A 15,807-nucleotide genomic window follows, 5' to 3' on the forward strand; every position below is an offset into this window, starting at 1 on the left:
AACGGCAAAAATGTATCACAGTAGGTAGAAGAGTAACTCATGTTGCCTTTGGTAACATTTATTTGTTATATATTTGTTTTTTGACCACTTTTTATACCTCTTTGGATTGTAAAACAAACCCAATAAATGCTATCATAGGCAAGATGTTATTCTTTTACTTAGCTGTACTAAGTGGTTTGGGTGTTTTAACTTATTTAAATATGTTTTTTACTTAAATAAATCAAGTGGTGGCGAATGAAATCGCTTGAATTAAAATTAAACAAAAACAATTTTTAACAAAATAAAACAAAATTACCTTAATTTTGTAATATTATTTGCAAGTTAAATTCAAGTTTTACAATATCCTTTTTAATTACATTGTTAGGTGAAAGTACAGAATAGTTACAAAACACCCTCCCCATGTTAAGAATAGGTTTCTAAATAATAATGTTAGCATAATTTTTTTTTATGAAATTGTTAGATGAAAGTACAAAATAGTTACAGAACACTTTATCCCCATGAACCTTCAATGTATTATACGTTCCAAATGTCATCATAACTTAAAAAGATCTGAAGATACAACTTTTTAAAGATGGGTTAGTCTGTAAATTGTTCAAATTTCCTACCATTTTCAATCACAAGCTTATATGCATTTGAATGGTTATAACTAGAGCTATGACAACAGTATATTCTTTTGATTGTTTGACTCTCGAGTGTATATTTGTTGATATCTTATATGCTGTTATACAGAGTGATGTGTTTCTCGGTTGATTAACTGTGTCGGATATATACTCGAGAGTCAAAACAATGAAAAGAATGTGCTGTTGTCAAAGCTCTACTTATAACTCCAGTTCTAATGGGCTGATATTTGATGTAAAGAAAAAAAAATGGTGTAGTATTTCTACAATAAGTACAGTTTGATGTCAGTGTGAGAACTGTACACACAATTCTTCATGAGGAACTGAAGATGCAGAAGATTTGTGTAAAGTTTGTCCCAAGGGTGCTCAGAGAAGATCAGACTATTTGACCAAGATGGGCATAATGAAAAGTTTCTTACCCTCTCTATAGTTCAAACCTTGCTCCCTATGACTTTTAGTTATTCCCTAAGCTTAAGGAAAACTTTAGAGGCTGTAATTATGAGACAGTTGAGGAAATGAAAGAGGTTGTGATGAGGATCATTGATATGAAGAGGACTTTCATAGGGCCTTCCAGAAGTTGTTGGAATGGTACAAGTGCATTGCAGCTGGAGGAGATTACTTCAAAGGGAACTAGAGTTTCATGTGTGTAGAATCAATAAAAAAGCTAGGTACAGGCAAGATGAATGCTGATACTCAAAATGTATAAACATTTTAATCCCTCCCTTTACTTAAAAATTCACGAAAAATCAGGACATTAACTAATTTTAATGAAAATTTCAGTATTATCAAATAATGATTGCAGAATATATTTTATTTAAATCTTAGTGGAAATGTATTATTTTGTTTAAACAAAAAATACCTTTAATAAATTTATGGTTTTCAGTAGTAAATAAAAAACGCAATAATTTATTTTTGCTTTTTTTATATAAATAAAACATCATAATTTGTAAAAAAAAAAAAAAAAAAAAAAAAAAAAAAATTTTTACAGGAACATTACGAAAAAAGCCCCTAAAGTCTGTATTAATGAATTCGATATAACTCAAAGAAAAATGAATTTCTCCAACTACCGATATTACCATTGAATTAAGCATTGTTTATTTAATATTTTCACACACACAAAAAAAAAAATTATAATAGCAAAAATATTTCTATTTTTTTTTTTTTTTAAATTACAGATTTTGCATAATTTTTATATGCAAGATTTTAATAATTTCCTTGCTCGCAAAAATGTGAAACTTTCGGTGCAACATAATTTTTATATAATATTGGCCAATAATTAGAAAAAAAATTAATTTAAAAACAGGAACATAGAAAAATAATTAAATTAAAAAATGGTAAAATTTATACAAACGTTTACAATAGAAATGTACGGATGCACGTCTGGTGGGAAAAAAAAGAAACCCAGCACTCCTCCTTCCTTTTAATTACATGACGTCATTCTCCGACAGCTTTTCGACTGTCTCAGATTTTGAGTCTCCCTATATTCTGTATTTCCAAAAGTATGGTTTGTTGTGCTTTTGCGAACGGCAAAAACACTTGGTTTTGGGGCTAATTCAGCTATTTTTTGTGCAAACAAGGGTTTTTTTTTTTTTATTTAATTCAATATCTTAGGATTTTACTTTACTAATTATCTTTGAAATAGACACAGAAAACTAATATTTATCTCTAAAATGATTTTTATAATGAATTTATTTAATTTCCAAATTTAGCTGAATTGGTTAGCTGGCCATGAAAACATTTTTCATAAGTTTTTTTTTTTTCATGAGTACAAATATTTTTTTCTTTGTGAAATTTAGTCCTTAATCTTTCAAATACAATCAAAAAGTTGTCAGAAACTTAAAAAAAAAAATTATGATAAATCGGCTTTCAAAACTACGTCCCCCTATCCTTATTCGTTTATTTTTGCCTGTACCTAAAAAAAAGCCTATATGAAAAAAGGCTGGAAACTTATTGGAGGCACCTTGTATATATCATATTATATATAATTTTGGTGTCTGTCTGTACTGAGTCGCTTTTCTCATAAATGTTATTCTCTGAGTTTTAAAAAACATTCTTATTGAAGTTTTTATCAAAATTATAACTTTTATGAGAAAAGCACAAAAACAGAAAAAAATCTTTTTATACATACTAAAATTATGGGTCCAAATTCTAGTATATATTGTTTTTAACTTAAAATGATATTGATAATATCCACCCATTCATTTATTTCTTTATTATGATTTATGTTTGAATTCTGAAGATCTCAAAGTTTCGATTTACAATCATGGGGTTTGCGTTATTTGTTGAGGTCCCTAAATGCCAGAAAGCTTTCTACTTTAACAGTTTCTTACCTCAAACAGACTTTGGAATTTCCTTCCTGCTATCTGTTTCCCTGACTGTACTATTATGCAGAAGTTTAAATGTAACGTAAACCAAAATCTTTTTAATCTTTCCTGGGCATGGTCCCAAATAGTAGCCCCTTAGGTCCAAGTAGTGATATGCGTGAGTAAAAAAAATTTGACTTCTCATATCACTTCTGATAATCTGACCCAAAACAACTCTGAAAATGGATCAAATAATTAAGAAGAATAAAGCAAGATCAAGTTCAATTGTCATTGTATTCTATTCTTTATTCCAGTGGTTGACTCAAGACTACAGTGTTGATTCTCATACCATAAAGAAACAAAAGACCCCCCCCCCTCCCCAAACTACAGACACACTTATCGAAAGACTAAATTATATATTCTAATCTGTGCGTGACAGTACTACAGGTATTATTTCAACATTTTCACTTTCCAAGATTAGTTGCATCAACAAACCTTGGGGATCTAGCCTATTTTAAGATTTTACTCATTAGTACTGATGAATTCATACAGTTCAAAAGTAATTTTACAACCCCCCCCCAACAGAATTTGAAAATGGCATGCCAATTTAATAGACATTTAAGATGCTCCTGTCAAACTTTGTTGCAGACATGCAAATAGTCTAGCTTTATCAATATAGATATCAATTTCTATTCTTACAAGTAAGCGTACTTACTGATTTCCAAGTGCTGACTTTGTCTTCAACCAAATTAAAAATGTCTTCACATTGTTCAAGTGTGATCATGTCAAATATGTCGGAGAGGATAACAAATGGAGTAGAAGCAGAACAAACATCTGCAAGTAAAAAAAAAAATTACAAATTAAATATCTGAACATAAAATCTGAAAACTTCAAATCTTGCCCAGACAGAAAAAGTTGATGATCCAGGTTTGACGACGTCTATGATGACCTTGATAAAAATGACAGACGTTTCTACACTATCTACACTAGAACGAAAATTTCGGAAATCGTAAAACTGAATTTCACATGAAAACAATGGTATCTACGTATTCCTCGTATTTTTAAGATGATTATATCCAAAACTGACGAAAATCGATAAACTAGAAAATTATTTATTAAAGAAAATAGAAATTGAAGACAACAATCATATTTGCTTCTATGAGACACAGGAGAGTTCAAAAGGGAGATAAGTTCCCATTTCGATTTATTTTATAAAAACAAGATGGCTGCAATTTTTCACCTGCTAACACAATTAAAATTGCTTTTTTTTTTTTTTAATAATTCAGTAATATTCAGGTAATTTCAATTGCATGATTTGGAAGCTAAAATTGTAATTTATTAGAATTAACAAAAAAAAAAAAAAATCAGTAGAAACCATTGTTTTATTTTTTTTTATCTGAAACGTCCATTTATCGACTACAAAATTTTGTTCTAATAGTCTAGAAACGCCAAATGACAAAATGATCTTGATAAAAACAGAACTTACCATGAGTGGCAGCATCAATTGCAGTAGTGATAACATCACGGTAGACTGAACAACCATGGTCTTCTTGCTACAAGTGCATAGAAATAATGGTTAGCAAATAATGCATGATTTGCTGAAAATGATGAACAATTTGATTTATATAAAATTATGCGTATATGTTTATGTATTTATATGTATACACCTGGTGGTGGTGGGGGGGGGGCACTCGGCATTGCCTGGTTGTAAAATATGCTTAAATATGATATTTTAATTTATCCAGATTTTGTATATATTATTATAAAGTCAATTCTTTATCAAATTCATATGATATTGTACCCAATGTACAGGGTGTTAACAAAGTCTGGCTACATTACATAGCCAGACTTTATGGACACCCTGTATAGTCATAATTCCTAATTCCTAATTTGTATTTCCGAAGTAAAAAAAAATAAAAAATTATGACTTGGGTACCATCAGCTAGAATTGAAACTGAAACCGAAAGCAAAATTTGTAGCATTCCAGCCTGAGATGTTACTATGTGACCACCATCAGTCGGATATGAAATAGTTAAAAATAAACTAAAATTAATGTACAAATGTATATATATTTGCGTATGCATTAGTGATGGGACGATTCCAAAATTTTTCCCGATTCCGATATAATGGTGATATTATTTAAGCCATATTTGAGCCTCGATAATAGCTCAGAAATCAAAGTACTGATAGAAACGCACCCAAGACATGTAAATATGTTCACCCGATGTTATGTGAGAACAAGAAAAAAGGCCGACATACGACTTTTAACTCTCGATAATAAATAAAAAATTAAACAATATACTAGTAGAAACCCACCCAATAAATGTTACCAAAGGCAAGATAAGTTACACTTCTACCTAACAAAAGAATATATTTGACTTTTACAAAAAAAACAAAAACAATTCGAACTTTTGCATCACATTAAAATAAATATTAAACAAAAATAAAGTAAAAATATGCTGGTAATTAATTTTCGAATCATGAAACACATTTTGAATATCTTTAAAATAGTTATTTAAAAATACACTTACATTTTATGTTGCCAAATTTTCGAAGCCAACAAATATCGAAGATGTTAATTACCCCCAAATACTTTCAGTTAGAGGTCTAGGTTTTTATTGTCTTATATAGGGGAGTGAGATTTTGGAGTCTAGACGGCATTGCCGCCACTGTAGGACTCCCTAAGTATAAACATAAATGATACCGGCAGAATCAAAGAAAATCACATGGAATCATGACATTTCACGAGTTCATTTCAAATTCAATTCAAGGCCAATTCTTTTCACACCTTTCGCCATTCCTTGTCATATTTGCTAATGCCGAGTAAGAGAGCAGACAAAAACCTAACCGGACAAAATCCAACACTATTATATTCTACTTTTGATTTAATTAGCAATAATGTTTGATATTATTTTTCTTGACAAAATATTTCTTTAAATTTAAACAATTTTTTCAATACCTTGAAAATAAACTGCATTCTTCTAAAGGTTATCTAGCGAATTTTCGCAAAGTTTCAAGTTTTATTTTGCTTATTTTATGCAGATAAAATAAATTTAGATCTTCTTTTAATGTTATCATGATCTATAGAGGTTAGTTTTACTAATAGTTTAAAAGGAATAAATATTTATCAACGGTATCAGCAATGAAAAATTAACATAATAAAATATTAAAAGGATCGGTTTTGGAATCGGAAATTAGGCACAAATTTTTCCGATTCCGATACCCCAAAAATTACCGATTTTTCCAATTCCGATTAATCGGTACAACATGCATGGAAGAGTATTTTAAGTAGACTTACGCTTTCATAAGTTCTAATTTATTTCAATTTCGACCACCTTTTTTGACCCCTTAGTAACTATTTTAACTGGGTAAAGACACATAAAAAATGTAATTATTTGAGCTGCCTTGTGCTACTCAGTGACCTTCCGTCTTGGATGAGATACAGTTAAAAAAAAAAAAAAAAAAAATGGAGACAAACAAACAGACAGACATAGTGAGTTTTATAAATTAAGTTTACTCCTAAACTAACGAATGGATCATTATAAATTTAAAGCACATTTGCTCGGCATAAACATGGGTAATGTGAGCTATATTTAGTTTAATTTAGTTTCATGCAAGGTAGAGGGGAATTCAGATATCTCAATTTTTGTCAGAATTTAAACAATAGACACAAAATAAATATTCGCCAGTTACTTTGATGTTTTTAATGTAACATTCTTGAAATTCACACTAGTTCATATAATCTCTACTTACTGGCATAGAGTACCACAATATATAACAACCTTTTTCAGGATTGCTGTGCATGGGTTACCAAGATGTAGTGCAAGCCAGGGAAAAACTTAGCCTGGTTTGGGTGAACGTTGTTGCAATAACAAGATATAATAAATAAAACAAAAAGAAATGTTAATATTTACCACAACAAATCTGGAAATATCCCTCAAAGCTTGGTCCAATGCCAATTTTTTTTCACTTTCACTAAAACATAAATTAGATAAGAATAGTAAAATTTTCCAGAAAAAAAAAAAAAAAAAAAAAAAAAAAAGAAAGGCAATCATAAAGAATAGATGGATTTTTTCCCCCAGTAAAATTGGAAAAAAGTTAACTTTTCAAGTGAATTATTTCTGGAGACAAATTTAATTTTTAATCATTTCTTTTTGGTTTTTATTCAGAATTCTCCCTATATTAAAAATCAAAAGTAAAGAAAAATCTATATAATATATGTACTTGTGATGAAATGAAAATATCATATTCCAAAAATCATACAAAATTGATCAAGTAGTTTCATTTTAAATAAGAAAATCAAATTTTATAATAATGACTGTCAAGTCTGCCAGTTAAAAAAAAAATCAAGAAAAAAGGGAGAGAACTCAATAATTAATACTAGATTTATGTTGTAATGCCTATGAATTTCTATTGCTTAAAAATGATTTTAATTATATATATATTTATACTTGATCAATTTATGTGATTTTTGGAATATGATATTTTCATTTCTTCATGGGTATGTACATCACACAGATTTTTATTCATTATTATTAATATAGGGAAAATTCTTCATAACATAATTTTTTGTTTGTTTAATTAAATAAAAATTAGACATGATAATTGTACAAACTTGTATGAAACCTGCAAAATGATAATCTGAAATCAAGATTAATTTTACAACCATATGTGTCACAGTCGCGCACTAATTTACCAATCTAGGGGACCATGATGCTTACTCATATTGGCCTAAAAAATATTTCCTCCACTAACTGAGAACAACAAATTGAAGTGTAGCATCAGAACAGATACTTTGAGTTATATATTTTTTATTTACTCTGAAAAGTTTACAACAAAACAGTAATAAACAAAAAATTAGGCACAAGGCCACTCAAAAATTGGGGAGGGGATGCCTATGGTCACTCTCGTCACTGTACCTTTGCTAGTTTATGCTTGATTCTAGCTAAAGTTCTCATTCACCACCATACCAGGAGTACACTGGGGTTCGTCCTACCTAAGATTCCCAAATCATATCGTGTGTGCGTGTGTTTTTTTTAAATATATGTATCAATATGTTACAGACAGTGAAATAAATTTGTAGAACTATATAAAAATGTCGTTACTAGACTTTGATTTTGGCTCGAAGTCCAAGAAATATAGTCACAAGTGAAAATTGTATTTCAAGTAAAAACATCATAACATGCTAACATATCAGGCAATTACTCTAAAAACAGGGGAGGTAATGCAGTCTGTCATTTGTGCAACCAGTGCTTCCATTCTTATCAATGTCAGATCCAAAAAATACAATAAGACAGATTTTTTATTTTTTATAAAAACTCCTAGTTAATCTTCTACTCCATCATTTTTGCTAATTTTTGGTGAAGCAAGGGTGCATGGTCCGCAAACTTTTATAATTATATTATATATAGATTACATACGATTAGAAATTATGCTAAAAACAAGGGAGATAAGGCAATCTGTCATTTTGGCAACCGGTACTTATCAATCATGGATTAAAAAAAAAAAAAAAAATTAATGACCAATTTTTACTTAAAAAAAAAAATTCTAGTTGATCTTCTACTCCATGATTTTTGCTAATTTTTGGTGAAGATATTTATTTCTGCATGATACTTAAGTACATTCAAAATGTTTAAAATTGAAATGTAATTTTCAGTTGTGACTAATACTATAAGCATCAAAAACAAAATAAAAAAAACAAATGCATATTTAAGTAGAAATCCGCATTTTCTAAAGAATAAAAAAACAAAACCAAAAAAAAAAACAGCATTCCACTAAAAATAAAGAACTCACATTTCTGATATGAGCAAAAATATGCGTCCATGCAGTCACATGTTTTTTTTTGCTAGTATAGATAATAGTGATCTGACATTGCCAATATTTTCCACAATTTTGTTTTAAATTTCCAATCCGATAAAATTACTAATTTTGATTATGATTCTTTTTAAATCCCTACATATTTAATTATAGAGTTTTTTGTGTGTGTATGTGTGTGTGTATTCAGAACACTGTAAATACCGATATAATATATACATATATTTTTAGAAATGTAAAAAAAATACACTTATAGAAGGAGTGGTCTACAGATTTTAGTTTTGCTGGTAGTTTAAAATGAATAAAAATTTATCATTTTATTATTAGTATCAACAATGGAAAATTAAGTTTTAAACAAAGACAAAAACAAAATTAAAAAAATCGTTTTTGGGATCGGAACAAAATTTTTCAATTCCAATACACATTCTGATACCCCAAAAAGTTATGAGTTTCCCGATTCTGATTAATTGTGTCTCAACACTAATAGCTAATGATGTTTAGAAAGAGAAAAAGAAGATCGAAAAATTAAAAACGTTTTTCTAATAATTTACTTACTTGCCATGGTAATTCTGGACGTGAGGGATGCAGTCACTCAGTGCTTTTTGGGGTAGAAAGTTTTGAAGAGCTTCCTAAAAATAAAAGTTTAAGAAAAAGTTTTAAAAACGAAAGAAAAAAATACCATAATCTCAAAATGTTCAGAATCAAACACATATGTATTATTTGGATTCTTTGAGTGATTGTTCTCATTTTGAGTGTCATGCCTCGATCAATGTAACCTTCGACCTTCTTCAGATGTATCGTGTTGAAACTTGGGAATGTTTCTGTCAAACTTGGAAATCTGAATGGAATTTCGAACGGAATCCTTTATTTACTTCATGGGGGTAGCATGCTCTTGTTCTATCAGTCATAACTGGATAGAGGTCGTAAGTAATTGGTAATTGTATTTTTTGGTCATGCTCCTGAAGAAGGTCAGAGGTTACATTAACCAAAACATTGTGAAAATGACACTCAATATGAGAGAAATAGTCTGAGGAATCCAAATAATATGCATAACCAATCCTCATCTCAAAAAATTCAGAAACCTAAATAAAAGTTTGGAAATGGATTATCAATTGAGTCTTATTATAGAGGACACACTGGTTTTTTGCTTCTGTTTTTAGAGTAAAAAATTTCAAAGAAGCATCACCATAATAAACTTCACTTAGTTCTGTGACATTTCTTGTAATATTTTTTTTTTCAGACAATTATTGGTTAGAACAAATGCTTTTTTTAAAAATTTTTTAAAAATTCTAAACAAGGTATATTGCCATTGAGCTGTAAGGGGCTACTGTGATTTTTAGGAATCATCCTAAGTGGGGAGTTCTGCAGCAAGATATTTGTTCGTATTACATTAAAATTTCTGTATGTTGCTACAGTCGGGGGAAACAAGAAGCAGAAAAAGAATTCCAAAGGCAGGCAATGTGAAGAAAGAAGCTATTTGAGTAGAAAGTTTCTGGAATCTGGAGACGTTTATGTTGAAGGTGAGGGATTTTGTTAGTTTTGCCAATCATGTTTATGTCGAAGGGAATAAAAGTGCAGCACATTGTGTGGAAATAACTCGTAAAACAAACACAGGAATGCAACATAGCTGCAATGGGTCAGGATGTGGAATTTAGTAGAGAGAGAAAGCAAATTTTCTCCGTAGCAGACTTGGCAATATCTTCTATGTATTTATTCCAATTAGCATTGCCAGTGAATGTTAAACTGAGGAATTTGAATGCTGAACTTTGAGAATGGTGCTATCAATCATGGCAGTCAGTGATTGGAAATATTTCTTAATTGTTGAAGGAAAGGGCCTTTGTTTTGGCAGCATTAAATGAACATATCTATTTTTTTTTAGCCCATTCTACTACGTACCGGAGGCCATTTTCTAACAATTCAAGCATTGTATTGGATATGTGATTGTTCAACTGGCTTGCATATATCTTCATTCAGTTGAAGTTGTCAAAATTCAAGTGGCCCTCCTATCTGTGGCTAACGATCTCCATATGAGATACATAAATATTTGAATATTCCATTAGTTCTCCTTTACCTAGCACACAAAGAGTTAGTAAAGTTAACATAATTTTCCTTTCCCCAATTCACCATTTTATAGTAATACATTTCTTGTGATCTCTTGATCTTACTGGATTCCAGGACAAGAATTCATCTAGTCTGGTGGAGAATTCAGCTTCATGCTATTACTTGAGATAACATCACTTGGGCAAGGTGCACTATTCCTCGTAAAAGCAAGTAAGGCTAGCCATAGTAAGGCGATCGTATCTGGGCTACGAATATTGTGATTTTGAATATTTAGCCAGGGTTACTGGTACGGAAAAGTATCCCCATACCAGGTTGTCCTGACAAACCCCTGTACAGAGAGATCTTAGACACTCAAAGATAATGTCTAGTAGTCACTCAAGTTCTCTAGGCATTTAGAGCATCTTGTCATCTATAATATAGATCTCACCTGTCTGTTTAAAGGTATGTATGTATGTATGTATGCCTAACACTTTCGACAGAGGCGACAGATTTTCACGATATCGGTATCATTTTGAAGCTCGACCCTTTGGACGACAAATATACTTCACCCTCGACTGGGCATTTTTCAACAGGGACGTGTCGCTTTTGTCGCCAATATTTTTGAAAGTCATCCCCTCTTTTTGATTGACTAGCCTTAATTTAAACTTTCGGCACTTTTGGCGATAGACGCAATGGCAAAGACATCGCTGTTTTTCACATCCTTTTTCTCTTTCGCGGCATGGGTTCGAGCCTGTCTGCCTACTACCACTTTTTTGAGGGGAGGGGGAGCTCAGCACACATCTCCAAACACCCGGGCAACGAGGCTAGTTAGTAAATATATAGCAAGGATAAGTTCTGGTTTAGATGCTTTGAAAGTGTCCAGATGTTTTTTATGATTCTTTAGTGTATTTTCTATCTGTAGTGGAAAATTAAGGAGAAAATGATTTGTGGAATTCAAGACGGAGGTTAAACCAAACTGCTGGGTAAGCAGTTCAGTTTTATCCATTGTCATGCAAGTAACATTATGGTGATTAGATGGTGAGGGAATTGTTGATTGCCCATTGTTTACTACGAAAATTAAACAAAATTACATTTTTGCATGATTGATGACATTTATTGTATCCCACCAGAATTTTATTCAATTTTCGATTTTTGAGCGATAATCGAGGGTCCAAACATAAGTTAACAAAGCCATCATTATTTTATTTTGTTCTATCATAACAGACTTGACACTACTTTTGTTTCGAAGTAAATAAACGTTTTAAAATAAGTTAAAATACAAAATACTTATCCAAGTAAGAAGCAGACTAATTTATCTTTTTCAAAAGACCGCCAGTAGAGTTCCTATTTACAATGCCTCCTCACGGGACAGAGTTAGACACCAGGGTCGTTTTTTAATGTGGAGAAAAGGAACAAAAATAAAAATTGTCTCAGTCGTGAAGGATTTCTCCTCCAATGAGAGAGAACAAGAAATTGAGGTATATCATTTGAAGAACAGATACTACACTTTGATCTTGTACAGTTATTCTCTTAGTTTATTTATATACCGGCATATTTCGTGTTTTGTCCGCGTTTCGCGTAGACCATTTTTAAGTTATAATTTAATTTACTTATTTTTTTATTTTTAATTTTTTTTTTAAATGTTATCAGAGTAAATTTTATAAAACTATTCTAGTCTCGAATTGGGTATTTTTTTTGTTAGTAGTTAAATAGGGAAACATTTACAGAAAACAAAAATTACGAAAACGGGTCGTAATTTAAAATGTACATATCTTTTAAACTAATAGTTTTCCATGAATTTTAATAATATATTCGTTTTTAACGATCCAAGATACGTAAGATAGAAAAAGAGCAAACGGTTCGGACCCTGTTTGGTGATGGGAGTGATTAAAACACCCTTATTTATTATTTATGAAAACATGTTTTTAAGTTAAAAAAAAAAAGTGTGTTAGCAATGCCGAAACTAATTTCTTTGTAAATAAATGCTGTAAAAAATTTTAAGACTCCATAACAACTAATCAAAGAAAGAAAACAAAATAGCAATATAAAATCTTAATATTGATTATGGATACCAGTGCACTTATTGATCCGTGCTGAAATAATAACGTTATTATTTAAAAAGCCATTCTTAACATGGGGAGGGGGTGTTTTGTACTTAATCTGTACTTTAACCTTACAATTGAATAATAATAAAAAAAAACAACATATCATAAAACTTTAATTAAACTTAGAAATACGATTTTAAAAATAGCGCGGATCAGTAAGTGCACTAGTACCTGATTATGTATATAATTTAATCAATCGTCCGTAAAACTCATCGTCGTTATTTTCGTGTTTGTCAAAGTTTAAAGCACAAAAGTTACGGAGAACAACGGACGACCGACACGGTGTTTAGATATAAACTATATTACAATATAAACTAAACATGACTACCGTCTATTGTTTGAGCATGAACCGTATTCGGATAAATTTTAAACCAGAATAAACGTATATGAAGATAATTGCATGCAAATACATGAATACTTACCCGAAAATCAGAGCGGGCAACTCTAAAATCAAAATCTATGGACGCCGCCATCTTAGATACTGCCGTACGCATAAAACGATGACGTCAAACGCAGAAATTGAGAGCGAGTTTTTTTTTTGTTGGAAAAAGAAATGAAAACACTTGTGACCCGTTGGGTCAACATTTGTTTTATTGTATGCATTTAAGCAGTATTCTTTCATTTAAGTGGACATTGTTAAAAATGACAGATTTCGGTGAAGCTGAGATAAGTAGGTCCAGCAGACGAGCCTCGTTTTGACATTTGGAAATTTTAGGCTAACAACCGGTGAAGCTACCGAAAAGTAACCCTTTTGAATGAAGATGAATAAAAACAATATTTTTAAAATTAATTTCTTAATTTTACTTAAAAACAAAATGCAAACATAAATAAACAAAATATTTTAGAAAATAATTTCTTAATTTTAAATAAAACTTGATTGTAGAGAAAACTTTTTGTAAATAATCATTGAAAAATATTGCAAAGTGTTTACATAGCTAGTTCTTTGGGATAATAGGGGCGCCTGAGTCGTCCTTTCCAAAACGAAAAAAGCTTTAGAGTTTGTACTATTTTAAAGCGCCCTTTTTTTTTTTTTTTTTCTTAAAGTTTGAAACACAAGTAGTGGCTAGTTAACTGTGAACAAGGGCGCATGGCGGAAATTCTTCAGGGTTTAAATGTATTATAATGCTGTAGCGTCTACCCGGGAATTTATTTTGTCAGGACATTGAACATTCACCGTTTCCGGAGAGCTCCAAGAAAAAGACAAAAAAAGTTGTGGCGCCAAATTGAAGGAGTCTCTCGCTGTCTTTTTGCTTGCGCCCCCCAGAAAGGTAAGACGCGTTACTGCCACGCTCTGTCGCTCGTGCGTGACATACCCTGTGCCGATTCCATTGGTGAAACAACACACAAAAAGAAAGAAAAACATTCTTATCTATTCCCTCCGCTCCTTACTCGACAAATTTTCTAAAAATTAATTCCCAACGTAATGTCAAAAACATTAGACCAGTCGGGAAGGATTTCTTCTTCTTTATCTTCGGACTAAAAATAACACGAGTGAGATACACCAAGGCAAATAAATTCACATCTATTATAACGAGCTAAGTCTGATGATTTGTTTTTAATTGATTTTTCCAGATATTTACTTTCGTATTAATGTTTTGAAAAATTAATCGTAAGTGAGCTGTTCATTGTTTTGCCCAGCGAGCACCTCTCTTCAATGCTTTTATGGTGGTCGAAAAACTTTTCTCAGCCGCCATATTACTTCTGCCGTAATTTATTTTGCTTCCAGATAAATTCGACGCTAAAATAACTAACCTGAAAAAAAAAACAAAAAAAAACAGCATGAAACAAAAGAGGGGGAGGGGATAAAGAATAAAATATAAAGGTCTTGCTTTGAAACGAAGAAGAAATTTTATTTACAATAATAAGTTGCAAATTTTTACCTTTGCGGGCATTAAACTTAAGAAACGCCAAGGTAACATATGAAAAAAAATAACAACACTGGTTCTTATAAATATACAACTACGTCGGGGGAGGGTACATGCCACTATGTCACATGTGTATCTTCAAAGGAATCCAAATAACCAAATGCAAATATGGGCCAAGGCGAAGAAAAGGGAACTCGTCTTTTCACAAATTCTCAGAATAACACAGTCTGCAAAGCAAATCGGTATAAACTCGCTATAGAAAATTATAATAAATATCTTCAACGAATAATATAATATTTCTAATAATATCGTCTGGTTAATTCACAACCCAAAAAACATTTAACACATGTGAGAGAACGCACGTGTTCATTAAATCAAAATAATGGGGTATATACTTATTCCTTTTTTTTCTAATATATTGAGGAAAATACATACATACAACTAACACCGGCTTCGGACACAGCGTCTCTATTTACTAGGCTCCCCACGAGGGTATAATTAGATAAAAGGTCGTCTCTTAAAGTGGGGAAAATCCAGCTTCCAAAAAATATTGAACACACTGGATTAGGACGAAAAATAAAATTACCTCAGTCCAGTAGGATTTCTTATTCGCTGACTAGGGACAGAAAATGCAATAGTTTCTCCCAACGTAAATCGCAATACCCGTGGAAATTCAACTAAAGCAAGTAAAATGTAAATTATATTTTGAAGGAGGGTTATGAAAGTTACAACTTCAATTCTAAAGGTAGAAAATGGAAAATATGCTTAATGCTTAATCTTTTTATTAAGAAAAATATTTATGAAAAGTTGTGCCTAAAATATTAGTCAGATATAAATAAAGACACTAGACGTACATAAATGCTAAATTCGGGAATTTTTATTAAGCAAATGTCAAACGTTGGAAACACTAAATGACATTACACGTTTTCTAAATTCAGGACATAGCAGTCATCGAATATTTTAGGGGGACGTTTTGATACACGCCAATTTACATCTTAAGAGGGAAAGGAATTTAGTAGCTGAAATATCTGTACGGGCCGTGGGGTGCGGGGAGATTACAGAA

The 15,807-nt window shown here is 31.1% G+C and overlaps 1 protein-coding gene across 1 annotated transcript in view; it reads right to left on the bottom strand.

Moving 5' to 3' along the window:
- LOC145258139 (THO complex subunit 1-like) overlaps positions 1-13,604 on the bottom strand; it is an 84,902-nt gene extending 71,298 nt beyond the window's left edge. The window contains exons 1-5 of the mRNA XM_080115920.1: positions 13,302-13,604; positions 9,290-9,363; positions 6,835-6,895; positions 4,407-4,473; positions 3,636-3,754 (exon numbers count right to left, since the gene is read on the bottom strand). Of these exons, the coding sequence (XP_079972046.1) occupies positions 3,636-3,754; positions 4,407-4,473; positions 6,835-6,895; positions 9,290-9,363; positions 13,302-13,373 (393 nt within the window). The 5' untranslated portion in view covers positions 13,374-13,604. The remainder of the gene's footprint in view (positions 1-3,635; positions 3,755-4,406; positions 4,474-6,834; positions 6,896-9,289; positions 9,364-13,301) is intronic.
- Positions 13,605-15,807: the final 2,203 nt, after the last annotated feature.

This window comes from Euprymna scolopes, chromosome 3 (assembly GCF_053919585.1).
Source record: "Euprymna scolopes isolate OS-2025 chromosome 3, ASM5391958v1, whole genome shotgun sequence".
Lineage (NCBI taxonomy): Eukaryota > Metazoa > Mollusca > Cephalopoda > Sepiida > Sepiolidae > Euprymna > Euprymna scolopes.